The following is a 24,870-nucleotide window of genomic DNA, read 5'->3' on the forward strand; positions in this document are numbered from 1 at the left end:
TATATTTGTATCTTTTGGATTAAAAAAATGACATCTTGCCATTTGCAATGACACGGATGGAACTAAAGGATATTATGCTATGTGAAATAAGTCAGTCAGAGAAAGACAAATACCATATGATTTCACTCATATATGGAATTTAAGAGACAAAACAGATGAACATAGGGGAAGGGAAGGAAAAATAAAAAAAGACAAATCAGACAGGGAGACAGACCATTAAAGACTCTTAACTCTAGGAAACAATCTGAGGGTTGCTGGAGAAGAGGGGGGTTGGGGGAACTGGGTGATGGGCATTAGGGAGGGCACATGATGTGATGAGCACTGGGTATTATATGCAACTGATGAATCACTAAATTCTACCTCTGAAACTAAATTAAATAAGCTCCTCCTTTACTCCCCCCACACCCCCAAAGAAGAATGAAAGAGACCTGTAACTGCTGACTTGAAAGAGTGTTTATGCTCTCTTGCTAAGGTAAAAAAAACAAGACGCAGGCAAAAATGTTTAGTAAGATTCTATTTATAAACGTATGTGTTGGATGAATCTCACAGACATAATGCTAAGGTAAAGAAACCAAAGACAAAGAGTATAATACTGTATGCTTGCTGTTATATGACATTCAAAATAGGGAAAATGAATCTGTGGTGACAGAGATCAGAACAATGGATATACTTTTTCAGGGAGTATTGACTGGGTTGGGGGACCTTCTGGGGTACTGCAAATATTTTATCTTGGTCTGGGTGTGAGCTATAAGGAGGTGTACCTATGTAAAATTTCACCAAGCTGTAGACTTTTACCTTTTTTCCTCTATACACCCATCACTATAACCATTCTTATCACCTCACACCTACATGCCAAGGTGGTCACCCTGGATCTGACCTTTTCATTATGTACCCATTTTTTTCCCCCCTCTGAACATTGCTGCAAAATTTATATTCTTAATTCACACAGTTACGTGAACAAAGGATCAATTTGATGAAAAATGTAAGGAGTAAGTGTGATCATTTTATGTGTCAACTTGACTGGACCATGGGGTGCCCAGATAATTGGCCAAAAAATTATTCTAGATATTTCTGTGTAAGCAGTTTTGGATGAGATTAATATTTAATTGGTAAAATGAGTAAAAGAGATTGCTCTTCATAATGTTGATGGGCCCCATCCAATCAGTTGAAAGCCTGAATAGAACAAAAGTCTGACCCTCTCCTAAGTAAGAATTCTCTGGCCAGATGGCCTATATATTAGAATATCAGGTTTTCCTGCCTGACAAACTCTCTCTCCCTCCCTCTCTGTCCCTTCCCCCCCCCCCATATAATTGGTTTTGTTTCTCTGGAGAACCCCAACTAATACAGTAAGTTTCTGCAATTATTGGATCACTGACAATCTTCTCTTTGCCATAAATGCCCATTCATCAATGGATACCATCAATATTCTCCCTGAAGGTGAATTAATTTCTACTTCTTACTATCTGCTCGTTCTCTATTCCTGTGATCATGGCCTTCCACCTGGAATGTTGTGCCACTACCCATTTTGGTTGTTCCAGCTTTCTGGAACTAGGTTCTCACCTATCATTTTCACAGAAGCCTTCTTTGATCTCAATAATCTTATAGCACATATAATTCAAGTATAAAGCACTTTTCACTATTCTTTAGCTATATTACATGCATACATCTTCCTCTTGCAAGTAGACAGATTCCTGTTAGCAATAAATGTTATGTAAATGGTAGCTTCCAAAACCACCTTCACACACACACACACACACACACACATGCACACACATATTTTGTAACAGCTTTCAGATATAATTCACATTTTGAGATAGCATTCACCCATTTACAGTGTCCTATTCAGTGGTTTTTAGTGTATTCCCAGAGTTGTGCAACCATCACCATAATCACCTTTCATCACTTCTAAAAAGAAACCCTGTACCCTTAGCTATCATGCCCTAGTCCTCTTATTCCCACCCTCAGCCCAAAGCAACCACTATAATCATCTACTGTGTCTACATACTTCTCTGAATATTTTGAGGATATTATAGAAAAAATTCAAAAATGTAGAGAAGAAAATAAAAATCACTTGTGATCCAACCATCCAGATATTCTTACCAATTTGTTGTAAGATAGCACACTGTCATACTCAAAGTGTCCCCCCAAAGTTCATAGATTGAGTTCTAACCTCTGGTGCTGTCATACTTGGAGATGGGGCCTCTAAGGAAAAATTAAGGTTAAATGAGTTTTTAAGGGTGGAGTATTGATCTGATAGGATTAGTCTCCTTATAAGAAGAGACCTGAGAGAGCTTGCTCTCTTGCTCTCTCTCTCACTCACTGCATGCACAAAGTGGAGGTCATGTGAGCACCCAAGGAGATGGAGGCCACCTATAAGCCAAGAGGCCTCAGAATGAAACCTACTTTGCTGGCACCTTGATCTTGGAATTCCCAATCTCCAGACTATGAGAACCAAATTTCTCTTGTTTAGGCTGCCCAGCCTGTGTACAGTACTTTGTTATGGCAGCCTGAGTAGACTAATATACATACTTAAAAAATTTACATATGTGAGGGCGCCTGGGTGGCTCAGTTGGTTAAGCCACTGCCTTTGGCTCAGGTCCTGATCCTGGAGTCCCGGGATCGAGTCCTGCATTGGACTCCCTGCTCGGCGGGGAGTCTGCTTCTCCCTCTGACCCTCCCCCTTCTCATGCTCTCTCGTTCTATCTCATTCTCTCTCTCAAATAAATAAATAAAATCTTTAAAAAAAAATTTACATATGTGAAATCATCCTACATGTAATTTTGTAATCTTCTTTTTGGTTAACATAATACAATCTTTTCCTACATTACTAAATATGCTTCTATCACATAACTACATGGTATTCCACTGCATGTATGGATAGATAGATATATGCATAAAAATACATACCAATTCTTGGGGCACCTGGGTGGCTCAGTTGGTTAAGTATCTGCCTTTGGCTCAGATCATGATCCCAGGGTCCTGGGACTGAGCCCTGCATCGGGCTCCCTGCTCGGTGGGAAGTATGTTTCTCCCCTGCCCCTCCACCTCTGTTGTTCTCTCTTTCTCTCTCTCACACGTGTGCACATGCAAGATAATAAATAAGTATATATATAAAAAATACACACCCATTCTTATTAGGACATTTAGGTTCTCCTCCACTCTATAATCCAACTTTTTCTCCTCTTAAAAATACCATTGGGAAGATCATCTTTACAGAAATGGTATATTATACACAAATCTTTGGTACATCTCTGATAATTTTCTTGGAATAACTACAGAATTAGAATTATTTCTGGGATCAATCTTAAAGCTTTTGGTGAGTATACTGAAATTATCCTTAAGAAAGGTTATCAAGAATCTTTTTAAAATATTATTTATTTATTTATTTATTTATTTATTTATTTATTTATTTATTTAACAGAGATAGAGAGAGAGCACAAGTAGGCAGAGCGGCAGACAGAGGTAGAGGGAGAAGCAGGCTCTCCGCCGAGCAGGGAGCCCAATGCGGGGCTCGATCCCAGGACCCTGGGATCACGATCTGAGCCAAAGGCAGCTGCTTAACGGACTGAGCCACCCAGGCGCCCCTCAAGCATCTTTTTAGTAAACATTCACTGATCTGGTAACTGCCAAACTCTGAACAGGAATTTGCTTTCACATATGCTCTTCCTTAATCCTTACAGAAAGATTGTGAGATACATTTAGCTGATTCCCACAATCTTTTTTTTTCTCAGAAAAGAAAACTGAAGCTTGGGCCAGTGTATCACTCAAGGTCACAAAACAAATGGAGCTCTTATGAAAAAACACGTGGCCACTAGACACTAACTCATTTAAAAAACACATTATCCTACTTTTATGGGAGATGGAAAAATCGATGAAGCAGTGGATTATTTTATTTTCTGTACAAGATAAATTATCTGTGTCTTGTTTAGCATAGTTGAGAGTATTTATTCAAAATTATATAATAGTCTGTTTCATTTTGTATATAGGAAGCTAAAACCTGGGTTCCTATATCTATTTCTGTTTTTTATAAGATTTCCTCTCTCAAATTTGAAGTTTCATATTATAGCAATAGGATCAAGAGATTATTTAAATATATCATACCTATATACATATATGTTATATATATTATACATACATATGTCTTATAAAAGGAGATGTCTACATAATACAAATAGAATATGCACTTCCTTGTTTTCTGCAAGCACAGCTGCAAGAAGGAATGGTAATAATCCTTGAGCTTAATTAATATTCTGGTTGATAATATTGTTTAATTAGGAATTCAGAACTCCTAAATACTAATATAAAGGTTAACCTGTTCTTAGCCTGAAATTATTATTTCATCTACAGAACAACCTGACTTTTTTCCCAGTGACATGGATCTAGTAACTGCAGCAGGCAGGGAAGGCTCAGACTGTATGATTTCTGGGCTCTACTAGCTCTGTATATTTGACATGAGGCAGAAAAACAATGTCTTTAGCTACTTTCAGTAATTAGATTGCTTTCTCAAAGAATATATAGAAGAGTGGAATTTTACTTTTAGCTTTGGCTTTATCACTAAATCCCTCTGTTTTCCCTTTATGTTTCCAATCAGTAAAAAGGGACACAACTACTCACATACACACTTCTATCTTCTTCCTCTCTTGGGTTAATAAAGTTAAAAAAAAAAGTCTGGAAAGCATTAGGTTTCTTCAAATGTACAGGCTATATTAGGAAAATTTTTATTTTTATTTCTCTACTATATTTTCTGTATATTAATGTGACAGGCTCATCAGTACAGTTTAAATCATAGCTTATTAAAATTATATACAACTTCAAAAAGAAAGGAAGAACTGAATTAAATGCTGAGAAACACAATATAGCATGAAATTTTATATATATGTTAGTAGTTTATCTTGTTATTAATAAGGTTTTTTTTTTGTTAGTTTCTGTTCATATCAGATTAATTATACCAAGTTTACAGGTCATGAATGTTCATCAAGAATAAATCCAAAGCAACTATTTGATACCAACACTGGCTAAAATCTGTAAGATCAGCTCCTTTCAAGCATCCTATTTATACAGTACAGGAAATTTCGTCAAGTGTGTGAGCCAGTGCAAAGTGTGGGCATGGGCAAATCACTTCACTTCTCTGTTTTACAGTTTTAGAAAAATCTTTAAAATAATATGGTTGGATAAAATAATTTTTAAGGCTTACAAAAACTCCCATATCCTGTGATTCCAAACTGGTTTCTGTCTTGCTAGTAGATAGTTTCAGGTGCTTAACATTCTGCCCCAGCACAGAAGGAAGCAGTCTGGTTTTAAAGAGTGCTCTGTTTATGTTTGTTCACATATGTCAGAAATGCAGAGCAAAACCAGGAGTATAACTTATTTTGTAAGCTAGTTTTCTGCTTTCTCTTTCTGTAATATGCAAGATCGTACTATTTTAAAAAGTTATACATTCTAATGTGTTTCCACTGAAAGTCATCATATATAGGTATTATTATATGAGACAATTCATGTAAAACATTTGGCAGGGGGCCTGGTACATGATAAAAAATAAATATTGGCTACTGCTATTTGTTTGTTTGTTTTTAAATGAATTGTGGTTTCTATAATTCTGAATTCTAGTATTTAGAAGTATCAGTTTTCACTGCCACAGCTTCTTTTGGTTTGCCTGAAACTTTGGGAACCACCAGAAGCTAGCAGAGAATGCTCAGTGCTTATAGTATTTATATCTAATAAGTGGCAAAGGGCATAGCTTTTTAAAAATACTTTTCCAGATTTTCCAGATGTTTTATAACTGCCTTATTTTGTAATCAGAAAGCAAAACAAGTGCTAAACCAAAACTTTACTACTAAAAAAAAGGAATAATGCTTTAAAATTCTCTTGCATAATCAAAAAAGTAAAAGGGTAGATGCTGATGGTGTTTTTACAAATGTCACCCTGAAATTACAATTTTAAGACTCCGTAACGTCAAGCTTAAGAACAAGTAAAAAGTACCAGTAGTCTATTAATTCAGTGCAAGAATGTAATATCCTCAGTGACATCAGAATAAAAATTCCATCCTTTGTGCTTTAGTCAGAAAGAAAAAAAAACACCAAACAAACCAAAAACCCACTCCTAAGTGCTCCAAGGCAGAATTTATTATTATTACAGCAAAAGCTCACTTCCTAGAAGTGAGACAGTTATATTTTTTTACATAAAACTATATGGTTTTAAGTAAAACATTTTTCTTACACAACTGCAACAACAACTGGGAAGGTGTGCTAAAATAAAGAGCCCAAATGGAAAATGAAATTTCACAGGGTAGATACTGGTATACAATTCCAGCCTTCCACTATTTGTGTTTTTCACCACTGGGAGCTTCTTGAAGTATCTCTGTTTCTCATTTCAAGTGTCAGTGAATGGTTTCCTACTAACTAGCTGATCTTGGCTGAACCAGTCTAATTTTTAGAAGTTTAAGAATTTTACCCATTTCATAAACTTTTATAAATTATTAGTATGTATTTGTAACCATATTGCAAAATCCCATATAGATTTATTGTAACATTTTATAATAGCCTTTTAAATAAACTGTTTTAAAAAGTAATTTTTAATACCCTTAGACTTTTAAAACTATAGTTGTTATAAAAAAGATTAATGGAATATAGAAAATAGTCCATTCACAGAATTAAATGAAAACCTGTAATTAAAATACTTAATGAGCTATTTGAAGTACTGGTTACTAGTAGATTAAATTAGTTTAAACATGACTAATGGAATGTACAATTCCTAAGTTTTCTTTAAAATGACAATGCATAGGATCTTTTTTTTTTTTAAAGATTTTTTATTTTTAAGTAATCTCTACACCCAAGGTGGGGCTTGAACTCACAATCTTGAGACTGAGAGTCTGGGAAAGGGAGAAGTGGGCTCTTTGTGGAGCAAGGAGCCTGATGTGGGGCTTGATCCCAGGACCCTGGGATAGTGCCCTGAGCCAAAGGCAGATGCTTAACCAACTGAGCCACCCAGGTGCCCCTTAAGATTTCATGTTAAAACACATTATACATTATAGCTCATGTATTCTTAAAGATATTTTAAAGTATAGCTTTGTGATTCAGTTTACATTAGCTACTTCACACAAATGTCAAAACCAAAAAATAGCAATAATCATGCATAAATACTGGAACACTAAACCATTGTGCAGGCTGGGAGAAGGATGAGTAGAATAAAATCAAAGCTATAAAGGTCAATACTGTATAATGGTTTTAGTAGCATTTAAAATGAAAAGTCCAGTGTTGTGAGGCTTTCCTCCCAGGGAGGGAAGCAGGACCATGCCTTACCAGATCCGTTAAGACTTGGCATTTTGAATCCCAGCCATGTGCCAGAGATAAAGCAGAGGAGAACTATGTTGCTGGGTGTGCTTATACCCTGGCACAGACAGGTCGAGGGCGGAGATCTGACAGAGGCTTGGGCCACAGGAGGGGAGACTGTTCGATTTTCTGTGAGGGCTTCCTGAGCAGTAGCAGCTGAGAGTTCCCCTCCCTGGGGAGAAGAGGGCTGGATGATGCCATCTTCCATCCCCCCCGCCCCACCCTGCCCATTACAAGGTGGGACTTCAGTGAACAATAAAGAGCCCCCAGTGGGAGCTGGAGCCACTCAAGCCAAACCAGGTGCCCTGTGCCTTGCAGGAGCATCATTATTAGGGCAGGTCTGACTGTCAGCCAGTGCAGTGGGCCTCTCCCCCAGAGGACCAACACAGGCCCCCTACATGTACCAAGTCTACTGACCACAGAGTGCTCCTAAAGGTCAACTTCAGTTCTGGTGGAAATAGGACCAGGCTTCCCTCCCTTCCCCCTTTTTTTCTTTCTTTTTTCTTGGAATCAGGCTTATAATTTCTCATTTTTTAGATCAGGTTTCTTTTTGTTTTCTTTCTTTCTTTCTTTCTTTTTGCAATCAGGCTTATAGTTTTCTGTCTGTTTGCTTTTTTGGTTCCTTTTCCTTTTCTCTTTTTCTTGGATCAGGTTTGTTTGTTTTTTAATCAGGCTTATCTTAACAAATAAATCAAAGCACACCTAGTTAAAGGCCCAAACGCTCCCCAATGCAAGCAAGGAGGAACCCTGCAGAGGACTGACCTGTGGGAAAGAGCAGTGAAAACACAACAGCAGAGTGCACACAGCATACCAGAAACACTTCCTGAAGAGCAAGGCCCTGGACAGTGTATGACCTCTTTTTAATATAGCATTACACTCAGGAGCAGGAAACATAACAAGCTTTCATAATATTCAAAAGACAGAAACTTAGCCAAAATGACAAGACAAAGGAATTCTCCCGAAAAGAAAGATCAAGAAGAAATCAGACCCAGACTTGCTCAAAACAGATATAAGCAATATATCTGAGTAAGAATTTTTTTTTTTAAAGATTTTTTATTTATTTATTTGAGAGAGAGAGAATGAGAGACAGAGAGCACGAGAGGGAAGAGGGTCAGAGGGAGAAGCAGACCCCCCGCTGAGCAGGGAGCCCGATGCGGGACTCGATCCCAGGACTCCAGGATCATGACTTGAGCCGAAGGCAGTAGCTTAACCAACTGAGCCACCCAGGCGCCCTGAGTAAGAATTTAGAACAATAGTCATAAGATTACTGGCTGGGCTTTGAAAAAAGCATAGGGCATCAGAGAAACCCTTGCTTCAGAGATAAAAGACCTAAAAACTAGTCAGGCTGAAATAAAAAATGTTATAGGTGAGAGGCAAAACCAACGGGATGTAATCACAACAGGATGGAAGAAGCAGAGGAATGAATGGGTGACATGAAGATAAAATTATGGAAAATAATGAACCAGAAAAGAAGAGGGAAGGAAAACTATTAGATCATGAATACAGACTTACGGAACTCAGCGATTCCATAAAGTGCAATGATATCTGTATCATAGGAGTCCCACAAGAAGAAGAGCAAGAAAAAGGGGCAGAAGGTTTATTTGAACAAATTACAGCTGAGAACTTCCCTAATTTGGGGAAGGAAATAGGCATTCAAATCCAAGAAGCACAGAGAACTCCCCTCAAAATGAGCAAAAACAGGCCAACAAAAAGACACATCACAGGGAAACTTGCAAAATACTAACAAAAGAGAATTCTGAAAGTAGCTAGGCACAAAAGGTCCTTAACCAATAAGGGTAGACACAAGTTTAGCAGCAGACCTACCCAAAGAAACTTGGCAGGCCAGAAGAAAGTGGCATGATATATTCAACATGCTGAATGGAAAAATATGTAGCCAAGGCTGTCATTCAGAATAGAAGGAGAAATAAAGTGTTTCCAAGACAAGCTAAAACTAAAGGAGTTCATGAACACTAAAGCAGTTCTGCAAGAAATATTAAAGTGGACACTTTGAGTGGTAAAAGGAGACCAAAAGCAACAAAGATTAGAAAGGAACAGAGACAATTTACAGGAACAGTGACTCTACAGGTAATGCAATGGCACTAAATTCATATCTATAAATAATCACTCTGAATGTAAATGGGACTCAATGCTCCAATCAAAGAACATAGGGTATCAGAATGGATTAAAAAACAACAACAATAACAACAAAAACAAGACCCATTGATATGCTGCTTCTAAGAGACTCATTTTAGACCAAAAGACATCCCCAGATTGAAAGTGAGGACTGGAGAACCATGCTAACAGACTTCAAAAGAAACCTAGAAGAGCCATCCTTCAATCAGACAAAGTAGATTTTAAACCAAAGACTGTAATAAGAGATGAAGAAAGGCACTATATCATAATAAAGAGGTGTATCCAAAAAGAAGATCTAAGAATTGTTTTTTTTTTTTTTTTAAGATTTTATTTATTTATTTGACAGAGAGAGCAGGAACACAAGCAGGGGAGTGGGAGAGGGAGAAGCAGGCTTCCTGCTGAGCACAGAGCCCGATGTGGGACTCGATCCCAGGACCCTGGGGTCATGACCTGAGCCGAAGGCAGACGCTTAACAACTGAGCCACCCAGGCGCACAGAAGATCTAAGAATTGTAAATATTTATATTCCCAAACTTGGGAGCAGCCAAATATACAAATCAATTAATAACAAAATTAAAGAAACTCATTGGGAACAATACAATAATAGTAGGGGATGTTAACAGCCCATTCAAAGCAATGGATATATCATCTAAGCAGAAAATCAACAAGGAAACAATGGCTTTTAATGATACACTGGACCAGATGGACTTAACTGATCTATTCAGAGCATTTCATCCTAAAGCAGAATACACATTCTTTTTGAGTGCACATGGAACACTCTCTAGAACAGATCACATACTAGGTCACAAATCAGGCCTTAACCAGTACAAAAAGATCAAGATCATACCATGCATATTTTCAAACCACAATGCTATGAAACTTGAAAGTCAGCCACAAGAAAAAAATTTGGAAAGACCACAAATACATGGAGGTTAAACAACATCCTACTAAAGACTGAATGGGTCAACCAGAAAATTAAGGAAGAAATAAAAAAATACATGGAAGCAAATGAAAGTGAAAACACAGTAGTCCAAAACCTTTGGGATGCAGCAAAGGTGGTCCCAAGAGGCAAGTATATTGCAATACAGGCCTTCCTCAAGAAGCAAGAAAAATCTCAAATATTCAACCTAACCTTATACCTAAAGAAGGTGGAAAAAGAACAGCCAAGAAAGCCTAAAACAAGTAGAAGAAGGGAAATAATAAAGATTAGGGCAGAAATCAATGGTATAGAAATTAAAAAAAACCCAGAACAGATCAATGAAACTAGGAGCTGGTATACTGAAAGAATTAAAAAGATTGATAAACTTCTAGCCAGACTTACCAATCACTAATGAAACAGGTGAGATCACAACCAATACTACAGAAATACAATAATAAGAGAACACTATAAGCCATTATATGGCAAAAAATTGGGCAATCTGGAAGAAATGGATAAATTCCTAGAAACCTATAAACTACCAAAACTGAAACAGGAAGAAACAGAAAGCCTGAACAGATCCATAACCAGCAAAGAAATTGAATCAGTAATCAAAAATCTCCAAACAAACAAGAGTCCAGGGCAAGATGGCTTCTCAGGGGAATTCTACCAAACATTTAAAGAAGAATTAATACCTATTCTTCTGAAACTGTTCTAAAAAAGAAATGGAAGGAAAACTTCCAAACTCATTCTATGAGGCCAACATTACCTTGATCCCAAAACCAGATAAAGACCACACCAAAAAGGAGAATTACAGACCAATATACCTGATGAACATAGATGCAAAAATTCTCAACAAGACACAAGCCAATCAAATCCAATAAAATATTAAAAGGATTATTCATTACTACCAAGTGGGATTTATTCCTGGGCTGCAGGGATGGTTCAATATCAGCAAATCAAAAAACGCGATACACCACATTAATAAAAGAAAGGATAAGAACCACATGATCCTCTCAATAGATGCAGAAAAAGCATTTGACAAAATACAGCATCCTTTCTTGATAAAAACCCTCCACAATGTAGGGATAGAGGGAACATACAAAAACATCATAAAGGCCATGTATGAAAGACCCAAAGCTAATACCATCCTCAATGGGGAAAAACTGAGAGCTTTTTCCCTAAGGTCAGGAACACAATAGGTATGTCCACTCTCGGCACTGTTGTTCAATATAGTACTGGAAGGCCAAGCCTCAGCAATCAGACAACAAAAAGAAGTAAAAGGCATCAAAATTGGCAAGGAAGAAGTCAAACTTTCATTCTTTGCAGATGACACGATACTCTATGTAGAAAACCTGAAAGATGCCACCAAAAAGTTGCTAGAACTGATACATGAATTCAGCAAAGTCTCAGGATATAAAATCAACATACATAAGTCTGTTGCATTTCTATACACCAATAATGAAGCAGCAGAAAGAGAAATCAAGGAATCAATCCCATTCCACTAAATGATACAATTGCACTAAAAACCATAAGCTACCTAGGAATAAACCTAGCCAAAGAGGTAGAAGATCTGAAAAGTATAGAACACTTACGAAAGAAATGAAGAAGAACCAAAGAAATGGAAAAACATTCCATGCTCATAGATTGGAAGAGCAAATATTGTTAAAATGTCTATGCTACCTGAAACAATCTACACATTCAATGGAAACCCTATCAAAATAACAGCAGCATTTTTCACAGAGATAGAAAAATAAATCTAAAATGTGTATGGAATAGAAAAGACCACGGATATCCAAAGCAATATTGGAAAAGAAAACCAAACCTGGAGGTATCACAATTCCGGGTTTCAAGCTGAATTACAAAGCTGTAATCACCAAGACAGTATGGTACTGGCATAAAAACAGACTCATAGCTCAATGGAACTGAATAGAGAACCCAGAAATGGACCCACAACTATATGGTCAACTACTCTTTGACAAAGCAGGAAAGAATATCCAATGGAAAAAAGACAGTTTTTTCAATAATGGATGTTGGGAAAATTGGACAGTGACGTGCAAAAGAATGAAACTGAACCAGTTTCTTACACCATACACAAAAATAGATTCAAAATGGATGAACGACCTAAATGTGAGACAGGAATCCATCAAAATCTGAGGAGAACAGAGGCAGTAACCTCTTTGACCTTGGCTACAGCAACTTCTTACTAGACATGTCTCAGGGGGGCAAGAGAAACAAAAACAATAGTGAAGTATTGGGACTTCATCAAGATAAAAAGCTTCTTCACAGCAAAGGATAAAATCAACAAAACTGAAAGGCAATGTATTGAATGGGAGAAGATATATGCAAATGACATATCAGATAAAGAATTTATCAAACTCAACATCCCAAAAATATTAATCTAGTTAAGAAATGGGCAGAAGACATGAACAGACATTTCTTCAAAGAAGACATACACATGGGTAACAGACACAGGATAAAATGCTCAACATCACTCATTATCAGGGAAATACAAATCAAAACCACAATGAGACACCATTCTTATATCTGTCAGAAAGGCTAAAATTAAAAATTCAGGAAACAACAGAATTTGGTGAGGATGCGGAGAAAGGGGATCCCTCTTACACTGTTGGTGGGAATGCAAACTCTGGAGAAGAGTATGCAGGTTCCTCAGAAAGTTAAAAATAGAGCTACCCTACCCTATGACCCAGCAACTGCACTACTAAGTATTTATCCAAATGATACAAACACAGTGATTTGAAGGGGTGCATGCACCCCAGTGTTGGTAGCAGCGCTACCAACAATAGCCAAATTATGGAAAAGAGCCCAAATGTCCACTGACTGATGAACGGATAAAGAAGGTGTGGTATATGTATACAATAGGATATTACTCAGCCATCAAAAAGAATGAAATCTTGCCATTTGCAAGGGTCTGGATAGAGCTAGATTGTATTATGCTAAGCGAAATGAGTCAGTCAGAGAAAGAAATATACCGTATGATTTTACTCATATGTGGAATTTAAGAAATAAAACAGATGAACATAGGGGAAGGGAAGGAAGAATAAAATAAGTTAAAGACAGAGAGGGAGGCAAACCATAAGAGACTCTTAACTCTAGAGAAGAAACTGAGGGTCAATGGAGGGAGGTGGATGGGGAATGGGCTAAAATGGGTGATGGGCATTAAGGAATGCAGTTGTTGCGATGAGCAATGGGTGTTGTACGTAAATGATGAATCACTAAATTCTACTCCTGAAATTAACAGTACATTAACTAACTTGAATTTAAATAAAATCTTGGCAGAAGAAAAAATAAAATGAAAAGTCCTTGCCTGGATTATAGGTGACTCCTCATATTCATTCTCTGAAAATATTTTTGTTTTTTGTTTAAAACATGTGACTATAAGGCAAATATCATAATCAAATATCATATGGGAAATAAAAGCCACTGTCCCAGCTATTCCTGTCATTCAGACATTAATTTAGACACGTGAAAACCTTTTTGACAGTTGATTACCTATGTTTCATTATTTTAATTAAAAAATCATATACTCATTGAAAAGAACTTAGATACAGAATTATAAAGTAAAAAATAAATCAACTTTCAAGTAATTTTGATCCTGTTCTCAACTTGTGCAAACCGATATTAAATGTGGTAGGCATATGTTTTATACACATATAACTTTTTATATACATATGTATATTCTTGTACACATATAAAGTTGTTAAAATTTATTCTAAATTTGGGAGAGGTCTTACCCTAAAAACATATTTGATTCTACTAGGTAAATATGTTTTAAAAACTTTTAGCAAATAATTTAAAATGGAAAACATATTTACCTTCCTTAATCCCTAAATATCACCATAATGATTAAAAAAGTCTGAAAATAGAAGTGTGTGATCAATGGTAGCTATTCTGAGGAATTTCTAAAGGGTATTAAATAGGTAAACAGTATTGAGAAAATAGCCAATTAATGCTGACCAGGTCAGAGAATCAACAGGTCAATAGTGGATGGACTCTCTAGCAGACCAGTGAGAAACCTTGAATCTCAGGGCAACAGCTGAGAAGGAGGTCAAACCATGATGGGGCCAGGGAAGCAGGGAGGAGATGAAGGACTCCTGGAACTGAGCCAAGGATCACATAGGGAACAGTATTTGTCACTCTGAGGGTCCTGCTAGCTAAGTAAAGTGGGGGATTTGCTGGTACTTCTAGATAGTGTTCTAAACAATTTTAGAGTGTTGCCAAAAAACCAACCCTCTGAATCCACATGGTGAAATAACACAAAAAGGCCAGCAGAGCAGTGAGACTGTTTAATAAACCGTGCCTCCCTGTAACTCCCCAATCTTCTTCCCATTGGAAAGCACAACTCTGTTCAGACTTAGAGTCTGATGATCCCCCCAGGTTGAGGCCAGAGGAGTAAGTCAGAGACTCCTGCAGTGTCCCTTGCTAGTGATTCTCATAGAAGTGGACGCAGTTCATCACTGAGGCATCACTGGCGCAGTGTTATCTGAGTCAGCTCCCAGCTTTTGAGCCCCAAGGAGCTCCTGCATGGGGAGGGGAGAAAGGGAGTTGCAGCAATTGTCTGCTAGGCAGAATTGTATGTGACACACGTGCTTTTCCCACCATATTACCTACCAACACTAATTCTTTTTAGAAATATAAGCATAGAAAAATTCTCAGATGCATGAAGAAAAACAACAGCTTAAAAGAAGGAAAACCGGGCGTGTGGGTGGCTCAGTTGGTTGAGCGACTGCCTTCGGCTCAGGTCATGGTCCCAGAGTCCTGGGATCGAGTCCCACATCGGGCTCCCGGCTCAGCGGGAAGCCTGCTTCTCCCTCTGACCCTCTCCCCTCTCATGCTGTTTCTCTCTCTCTCTCTCTCTCTCAAATAAATTAAAAAAAAAAAAATCTAGGGGCGCCTGGGTGGCTCAGTCGTTAAGCGTCTGCCTTGGGCTCAGGTCATGATCCCAGGGTCCTGGGATCGAGTCCCGCATCGGGCTCCCTGCTCCGCGGGAAGCCTGCTTCTCCCTCTCCCACTCCCCCTGCTTGTGCTCTCTCTCTCGCTGTGTCTCTCTCTGTCAAATAAATAAATAAAATCTTAAAAAAAAAAAAATCTAAAAAAAAAAAAAAAGAAGGAAAACCAAAGTGAGCTATCATATAAATATGGTCCCTACCTAAACAAGAGAACATGAAGGAAAAGGAGAGAATTTCAAAGATTACCATACTGTTTGCAAGAAGTTAACAGAGCAGTATTTATAAAATTCTGTACTAACAGTAGTATAGAATTGTAAGAAGTAAACAGAGCAATATTTATAAAATTCTATACAAACAAAATTAATGTTGATATGGAAGAGCAAGAGAAAAATATTTTAAGACATGCTAGTACTCAGAAAATATATTAACCTATGTAAACCTTTCTGAAAATCATGTGAGGAAGTATTCTACCAAAAGAGATAGAAATCAGAAAAAAAAAAAAGGGAAAGAGGTGGCATATAGGCAAACTGATGGCAGTAAAGCTGGTAAAACTTGTTATGCTTATTCTTTTTTAAGATTTCATTTATTTGAGAGAGAGAGCATGCATGTGAGAGCAGGAGTGGGGGAAGGGGCAGAGGGAGAGGGAGAAGCAGACTCCCTACTGAACAGGGAGCCCAATGGGATGCAGGGCTTGATGCCAGGACCCTGAGATCATGACCTGAGCCAAAGGCAGATGCTTAACCGACTGAGCCACCCAGGCACCCAAAACTTGTTAAATTTAAATAATCATTGATAACATGGTTTGAACTGTTAAGAAAGAATTTGTTAAAGATTTTTATTTATTTGTTATTGAGAGAGAGAGAGAATGAGAGAGAGAGCATGAGGGGGGGAGGGTCAGAGGGAGAAGCAGGCTCCCTGCCGAGCAGGAAGCCCGATGCGGGACTCGATCCCCGGACTCCAGGATCATGACTTGAGCCGAAGGCAGTCGCTTAACCAACTGAGCGACCCAGGCGCCCCATTTTTTTTTTTTATAAAGATTTTATTTATTTATTTGACCAGAGAGAATGAGAGAGAGAGAGCACATGAGAGGGGGTAGAGTCAGAGGGAAAAGCAGGCTCCCTGCCGAGCAGGGAGCCCGATGCGGGACTCGATCCAGGGACTCCAGGATCATGACCTGAGCCGAAGGCAGTCGCTTAACCAACTGAGCCACCCAGGCGCCCTGTTAAGAAAGAATTTGTAAAATAGAAGGCAGAAAAGGTAAAACAAAATTAATCATCCATAAATAAACTTCCACATTATGTCAACAGAATCTTGAAACAGGCAGGGAAATAAAACCTTTCTAAATATCTCGTCTTACTTGGGAAGTAAAAGGTGAACATACTATTACAATTTAAAAAGTGCTAGAAAAACACAGGTTCATTTATTTGTTAGAAAATGGCATTAAGTCCTGGTAGAATTGAATTAGAATGCGGAACCTTCCAGTGCAGCTGACAGGAATAAGAGGTAAAAACAGAGCTAGGAATCAGTTCTGATTCAAGGGAGCTAGGGAACCCCACAATTCTGTAATACACAGGGTCCCCCATCTTCACAGAAGTGCTTGGAATGTGTTCTGTGGATCTGTAGTGTCACAAGGTACCAGTGGGAATAGGCAGAAGGATAGTTTTTTTTTTTTTTTAAAGATTTTATTTATTTATTTGAAAGACACAGAGAGTGCGCACGAGAGCAAGCAGGAGCAGTGGGGAGGGGCAGAGGGAGAGGGAGAAGCAGGCTTCCCGCTGAGCAGGGAGCCCTATGCAGGGCTTGATCCCAGGACCCTGAGATCGTGATGTGAGCTGAAAGCAGACGCTCAACTGACTGAGCCACCCAGGCGCCCCAGAAGGATAGTTTTCTGTCACAAATTTTCTCAGTTTCCTTAACTGAAAAACAGTGACATTTAGCACAGGCTGGTTTGAGCATTAGAGTAACAGAATAATTTTAAAGCAAAATCCACTCTGGACATTGTAGATGGCTTTGAAAGAACAATTACACACTGGTGACTGTCTGACTTAAGGCAAACAACTAACAATCAAAGGAGAGAGAGGAAGGCCATTTCAAAACAACTAGGTTATTTTTCCCATGTGATTGCTTCAAATTGGCATCTCATTTCCCATGACCTTTCTATAAAGTATGTTATTAATATTTATGTTAATATCTTCACTGCAAAGTTATCTTGTTTCCTAAAACTAAAACCTCCTGCACCCAATTGGCTATCTCTGGGTCTGAATGTGGAGATGTGTGGAGAAAACCTTCTCCCAGATACTGTTAATTAGATGCTAGTGCTACCCAGTGGTCCCCATCCTGACTTAGGCTAAGAAGTCACAGGCTACAGATTCTCAAGAGACTCACAGGTTTTTAAACTTTTTACATGGAATTTTTCAAATTATACAAAATTAGAAATATAGAAAGGACCCCACTCACACTTCACACAGTTTCAGCTGTCAACAAAACATGGCCAATCTTGTTACATCTACATTCCACTTCCTACTTCCCTGGGTTACTTTAAAGAAACACCTCAAGTTGCTGGAGTAGTGGGGGTGGGGTGGGAGGGATGGGGTGGCTGGGTGATAGGCAATGCAGAGGGTATGTGCTATGGTGAGTGCTGTGAATTGTGCAAGACTGTTGAATCACAGATCTGTACCTCTGAAACAAATAATACATTATATGTAAAACAAAGAAGAAGAAGATAGCAGGAGGGGAAGAATGAAGGGGGGGGGGAATCGGAGGGGGAGATGAACCATGAGAGACTATGGACTCTGAGAAACAAACTGAGGATTCTAGAGGGGAGAGGGGTCGGGGGATGGGTTAGCCTGGTGATGGGTATTAAAGAGGGCACGTTCTGCATGGAGCACTGGGTGTTATACGCAAACAATGAATCATGGAACACTACATCAAAAACTAATGATGTAATGTATGGTGATAACACCGCAAACATGTCATTTCATTTTCATGTAGTCTGTTGTCTGATTATTTAATTCTTTAAATAAATTTACTTTTTCCTGAGCAGGATCATTATGTATTCATGTATTCTGTTACTATAGTTATAATTTGTGGTCTACTCTAAGGACAAAAACTGCAATAATTTTAGTAGGACTAATTGTTTTATTATTCAACAGATATTTATCAAGGGCCTGCTATATACCAGATATTAGTATCAATGGATAGAACTGAATATGCACGTTTTGACTTCATACAAGATAAATATTCTAACAACTAAACTGACTCATAAAAGAAGTGTGTGCTGTTTTATGAGGAGGTGAGTTTTACTGCAAGGCGTTCAAGCAGAAGCTGACTGAGATGTTGCATTAGGGTGCACTTGGGCAAGATGCCTTTTGAGGCCTTTCCCATCTCTAAGATTGTCTGATCTTTTTGTAATTTTTAAAAATGTAAATAAACAAATACCAAGGAAGGAATGAATATCCTAAATTATATGTATGCATTTTTCACATGGACAATTTCCCAGTGATCAATATAAAAAAAGTGTGAGACCGGCTTCTGCTTCATACCGAGAAATTGCCTTCTCTCTTTAGCATTATTATTGTTGTCGTTGTTGTTGTTATTACAACTGGGGATCTGAATCCCATATCACTGTAGGAAAATCTTTTATGCTCTGACTTACTTCTATTTCACAGGACTGATGAACTCTGCTCTAGGACAGTCTACAAGTGCACACATGGGAGGTAACAGCATCACATGCCCTCATGCTAACTAACAAATTCATGAGTATAGTACAAAACTTCAATCATACTTTTTCAAGAGCACAAAACAAATAATTTTAAATATGAAAGCAGTTTTAAGGCTTGAATAAAAGAACCTGTTGAGTGCAGGGTGATCTTGATTTGTCCTAACCATATACAAATTAGTATCTATTTCACCGGAATTCTTCCTTACTACTCAATGAGTAACATCTACTCTAGGAAGCATTAATTTTCAATCCATACAGCCATACACATAAACACTTCAAATTCAGATGAACTAAGCAATAAATCTGTTTTTTTTTTTGAAAGCTTTAAACATGAGAAAATGGTTTCTTTGAAGTACACTGGCAAAACTCAAATCAAGGACACAAATCCTATGACTATCTCATTAAATAGAAAAAATACTTTGAAAGAGAATTACTGAGTTTCAATATAAGTTTTTGAAACAAATAACATTTATTCTAGGTTGGAACAAAAGGTTATTTTCACAGCATCCCATTAAGGTCATGAGAGAGAGCCCCTCTCTTACTGCATGGTATTTTTTCTGTACATTTTTGGTTTATAAGCCTGGGAAATTAAGTAAGTTATTTTTTAAAAAAGATTTTATTTATTTATTTGAGTGAGAGAGAGAAATAAAGACAAAGAGAGAGAGAGAGAGGGAGCGCACGAGCAGGCAGGGAGGGGCAGAGGGAGAGGGAGAAGCAGGCTCCCTGAGCTGGACGTGGGGCTCAATCCTAGGACCCCAGGATCATGACCTGAGCCAAAGGCAGATGCTTAACTGACTGAGCCACCCAGGCATCCCAAGTAAGTTATTTTCTAGTCACAGAGAATCCTAAAGATAGGTAGACTTGAGAACTTAAGCTAGGGCAGGTAACTCACTCACTAAGGCTCAATCTTCTCTTTTCAAGAAATGAACTACCGACTAGCTATAGCTCTAACATCAGAAAACAGCTAAAGGTGGGAATATGTCCTTGAATTAAGAGTTTCAAATTTTGGTAGAATGTTTCCTAGAGACAGAACATGGGGTGTGAGGCATCAAGTGTTGCCTGGGTACTAGACGGAATACTTTTAAATTAGGATAAGATAGCCAATCCATGCCTTGAAAAGTACCTGGCCATATGTTTAACATAAATGTCCTGAATGCCTCCTATATGCCAGGTCCTGTGTTCAGCACTGGGGAATCAAAGACAAATAAGACACGGACACTACTCTCAAGTTGTTTAGAATATCACTGTATACTATGAGAGAAAGATGCTATGCAAGCGACCATAGTAAATCAGTCTAAGACTATCCTGGAATGGATGGAGTTGGGGGTAGAGAGGATATCATGTGTTCTATTAAAATAAATGTGGACTAGGAGTGTGCTGTCATTTTCAAAGGCTGATTCTAATGATCCTAGGGCATAGAACAGGTATTTTGAGATGTATGCTTTGGTTGACTCTCCCCTTGGCAACTAGGGTTTACGTTAGTCAATGGCTGTACTAGGCTTAGTTATTTATCTGTAGGGGATCAAATTCCAAACTCTTACTTCAACAGTGCTTGTTTCAATTCAATGAATTGAACCAGGTTTTTCTAATTACACATACATTTAGGGTTAGCAAAAGTTTTAAGGATTCCTTGTCTTTCAGATAAAAAGAGGATTAAAGTTGAAGGAAAACTGCTGAGAAAAAAATACACTTTAAAGTAGATATGTCCTGGGATTGAGCCCCACATCGGGTTCCCTGCTCAGCGGGAAGCCTGCTTCTCCCTCTCCCACTCCCCCTGCTTGTGTTCCCTCTCTCGCTATGTCTCTATCTGTCAAATAAATAAATAAAATCTTAAAAAAAAAATAAAGTAGATACGTTAATAGCAAGCCAAATATACAGCAAAGTTTAATTTTTTTTAGCTCTAAAATAGCCAAATAATACCTCCTTCAAAATGGCAAAGGAGTGCCTACAATCATATAGATAAAAAGTGTAGAAATGGATAGACTCATAATCTCAGTATTCTGAGATTGCAGTAGTAATGAAGATGGGAGTCACTCTTAGTTCACTCAAATTAGAATGAATATGCTGGTTAGAAAGGAAAATTACATTTTCTGTCATTTATAAATACATGTGTCACTTCATTAACAAATGAACTGTCTTGATGGCTGTCTTGGTGTCAACTATAATAATAGTAACAAAAACACAGTTAACTTCCAACAGCAATTCATGATAAAACTCTCGGCAAAGTAGAAATAGGGTAAACTTACTTAATACAATACAGAGCATCTACAAAAACCTACAGCTAATAATATCATACTTAATGGTCAGAGATGGAATGCTTTCCCCCAAGATCAGAAACAAGACAAGGATGTCCACTGGCACCAATCTTATTCAACATAGTAATAGAAATTTTAGCCAGAACAAGAAAAAAAAAGGTATAGATTGGAAAGAAGAAATAAAACTGTCTCTTTCCAGATAACATAATTGTCTATGTAGAAAATCCTATCAAATCTTAAAAAGACGTCCTAGAATCAATAAGTAAGTTGAGCAAGGTTGCAGTATACAAGATTAACACACAAAAATCAACTGTATTTCTATTTACTAAAAACAAACATGTGGAAACCAAACTTAAAAACACAGTATATGTAATCACTTCAAAGAAAATAAAATATTTAGTCATACACTTAACAAAAATTTACATAGGATCTCTGTGGTGAACATGGGTGTCAGGTGGAGGAGATGGTTAGCTTGATTGGGAATAGGTAACAATGAGCAAATTGAAGTAAATATACTGAGGAAAGTGGAAGCTGAGTTTCTTATTGCTAGAGAAGATACCTATAGACAGAAGTGATTAGAAAGAACCCTTGAAATGATGTGTTAGATTAGAAATGGAAGTAATGGCATAAATTCACGGTTTTATAGTAAGTAAATGTATGTATACGTATATACATGGGTATATATATACCCATATATATTATAGATGGGTATATTTGTGTGTTGTGTATGTGAAGCTGTATCTGTATTTCCTAGCTTTGTCCATAGAGAGAAGCTAGAAGAAGTGACAACTCAGTAACAATTAGCACACTGAGAACTTAGAAGTTGGTTTTTAAATTTCCTTCAAAAGCTCCTTGGAGAGAGGTCAGATTCTAGACTTAGGGCAAGGGAGGTATAAGATCAATCTGGAATATCTTTCTATCCCAGAGAACATGTCAAAAAGATATAGGAGCCAGCCTGAAGGAGCTTCTACTGCTTCTATTGGGAACACTTTGAACATTAAATGATTTTATGTACATGTAATATGAATACATATATATAATATATATGATAAATGAATACATAAATACATGGGAGAGAAGCAGAAGATTTTCCTTATAGTAGAATGCCAACTAATAAATGAAGAAGGAATGTTGGAAATAGAGAATCACTCTTTGACAACTATATCAGAGAAGGCAATCACAAAGAGGGAGATAGTGAACTTAAGGCGGAGAGATCTGGTGGTCAATAAGATGACCGGAAGATCAAGATTAACATTATGGTGGTGAGACACAGTCGCAAGACAGTTGCTTCCTGATAAAACGCACTGAGAAGTACACAGCATTGGTTCTGCAATTCCATGCAGTGGAGTTTTTGCAAAGAATGTATGACCTGAGTGGAAAAAGAGGAGACAGGGTTACACTACAGAATAAAGCCCATATTCTTTAAAATTGGTAAGGACCTGAAAAGGAATTGTTCCAGATTGAAGAAGTCTGCAAAGATGTGACAATTAAATGCATTAGGAATTCCTGGATAGAACCCCGAAACAGAAAAAATCATTGTTGGGACAGTTGAAAAATTTGAACAGGGTCTGTGTATAGGATGATAGTGTTGTAACAAAATTGATTTCCTATGTAGGAGTGTGTCCTTAGTGTTAGGAAAATTTTCATTGACAGAGAGAATACAAAATTAACTGTTAATAATTAATAATAAAACATATAAAACAAATATTTACTCACCAATCACTTTAACAAAATAAGCATCTGCTTCAAAGTTATTTTTTAGTGTATGGATGGCAAAATCATTCTTTGTATATCCTTTACTTAGTACCACAATGTCCAAGATTCCCTGGAAAAAACATATACAAAAGTTGTAAGAACAAACCAGCAACTGAAAAACTAATGAAAATATATGCATGTTTATCATGTAAATATAAACCTTATTCACCTTGGTTTTTAAAATAAAAATGCTACTAAAAAATATAAAACCTTAAGAGAGAGAGAGAGAGGCAAACCAAGAAACAGACTCTTCTCTCTAGAGAACAAACTGATGGTTACCACAGCAGAGGTAGCTGGGGGGGTGGGGGAAATGGTGATGGGGATTAAGGAGTGCACTTGTCATGAGTACTGGGTATTGTAAAGAATTACTGAATTACTATATTGTATACCTGAAACTAATATTACACTGTATGTTAACTAACTGGAATTTACATAAAAACTTAACCCCCCCCCAAATCTTAGAATAATAAACAATAAACAAAATGAAAAAAATCTGTAATTTTAATCCCTGGAGATAACTGTTAACATTTTTGTATATATCCTTCCAGTCATATTTGCCTGTATTGTTATTATAAAAGATTTATTATTTATTTTAGAAAGAGTGTGTGCAAGCAGGGGGAGGGGCAAAGGGAGAGGGAGAAACTCAAGCAGATTCCCTGCTGAGCGTGGATTCCCACGACCCTGAGATGCATGACCTGAGCAGAAATCAAGAGTCGGATGCCTAATCGACTGAGCCACCCAGGAGCTCCTGCATGCTCCTTTTTAAAGGCCTATGAAATGGACTGCTGAAGTGTTTTCAACCGTCAGAGGAAGAGAACACTTTTTTATCTGTCCTGGTGACCATGGCGTATTAACATTATTTCTCCCTAAAAAGAGGGAAGTCTTGCTGATTTTATTGGGGGAAAAGGTATGCTCATTTAAATTTCCACTTTACTGATTATTTTATTTATTTATTTATTAAAATCGTTTTGATTATACTTGACATACAATATTACATTAGTTTGAGGGGTACAACATAGTGACTCAACTGTATATCTTATGCTATGCTCACCACAAGTGCAGTCCATTCCACTGATTCTTAATGATACTGATCATTTGCTGTATTTTTTCGTATATTAGCCACATGTGATTTTTCTGTAAATTGACTATGTTCTGTTTCCAGTGGTAGTTTTTGGTGACTTATATCAGTTTGTATAAACCCTTTTTATATTAAAGATACTATTTGACTCTTTCATAGTAAATTTATTTCCCAGATTTAAAAACAATTTGAAATTTCATTTGATGTTTTTTTTTATGTACAGAAATTAAAAACTTCCTTGTAGGGGTGCCTGGGTGACTCAGGCAGTTAAGTGTCTGACTCTTGATTTAGGCTCAGATCATGATCTCAGGGTTGTGAGATCAAGCCCTGTGTCGGGCTCTGTGCTAGGCATGGAGCCTTGCTTAGGATTCTCTCTCCCTCTCCCATTGCCCCCTCCCCCTTCCTCTCTCTAAAAAAAATTATTTGTAGTCAATTCTGTTGATTTTTCCCCTTATAATATTTTCGCCAATTACTTTTATGCGCCCCTCCCCTCTTCCTCTCTCTAAAAAAAATTATTTGCAATAAATTCTCTTGATTTTCCCCTTATGATATTTCTGTTAATTACTTTTATGCTTGTCAACTGTTAATAAAAAGTGAAATAACATGGCATTTGGTAGCAGAAAGAAGAAAACAAGAACCTGGACAATTCATATAATTGAGAATCAGCCTGTTACAACCAAACCAAACCAAACCAAAAATGTTACAACCAAACCAA

The 24,870-nt window shown here is 37.5% G+C and overlaps 1 protein-coding gene across 1 annotated transcript in view; it reads right to left on the reverse strand.

Moving 5' to 3' along the window:
* The window catches only part of ITFG1 (integrin alpha FG-GAP repeat containing 1), a 337,289-nt gene that overhangs the window by 93,664 nt on the left and 218,755 nt on the right, over positions 1-24,870 (reverse strand). The window contains exon 12 of the mRNA XM_021705838.2: positions 23,039-23,147. Within this exon, the coding sequence (XP_021561513.1) occupies positions 23,039-23,147 (109 nt within the window). The remainder of the gene's footprint in view (positions 1-23,038; positions 23,148-24,870) is intronic.

Source organism: Neomonachus schauinslandi, chromosome 16, assembly GCF_002201575.2.
Source record: "Neomonachus schauinslandi chromosome 16, ASM220157v2, whole genome shotgun sequence".
NCBI classification, from domain to species: domain Eukaryota; kingdom Metazoa; phylum Chordata; class Mammalia; order Carnivora; family Phocidae; genus Neomonachus; species Neomonachus schauinslandi.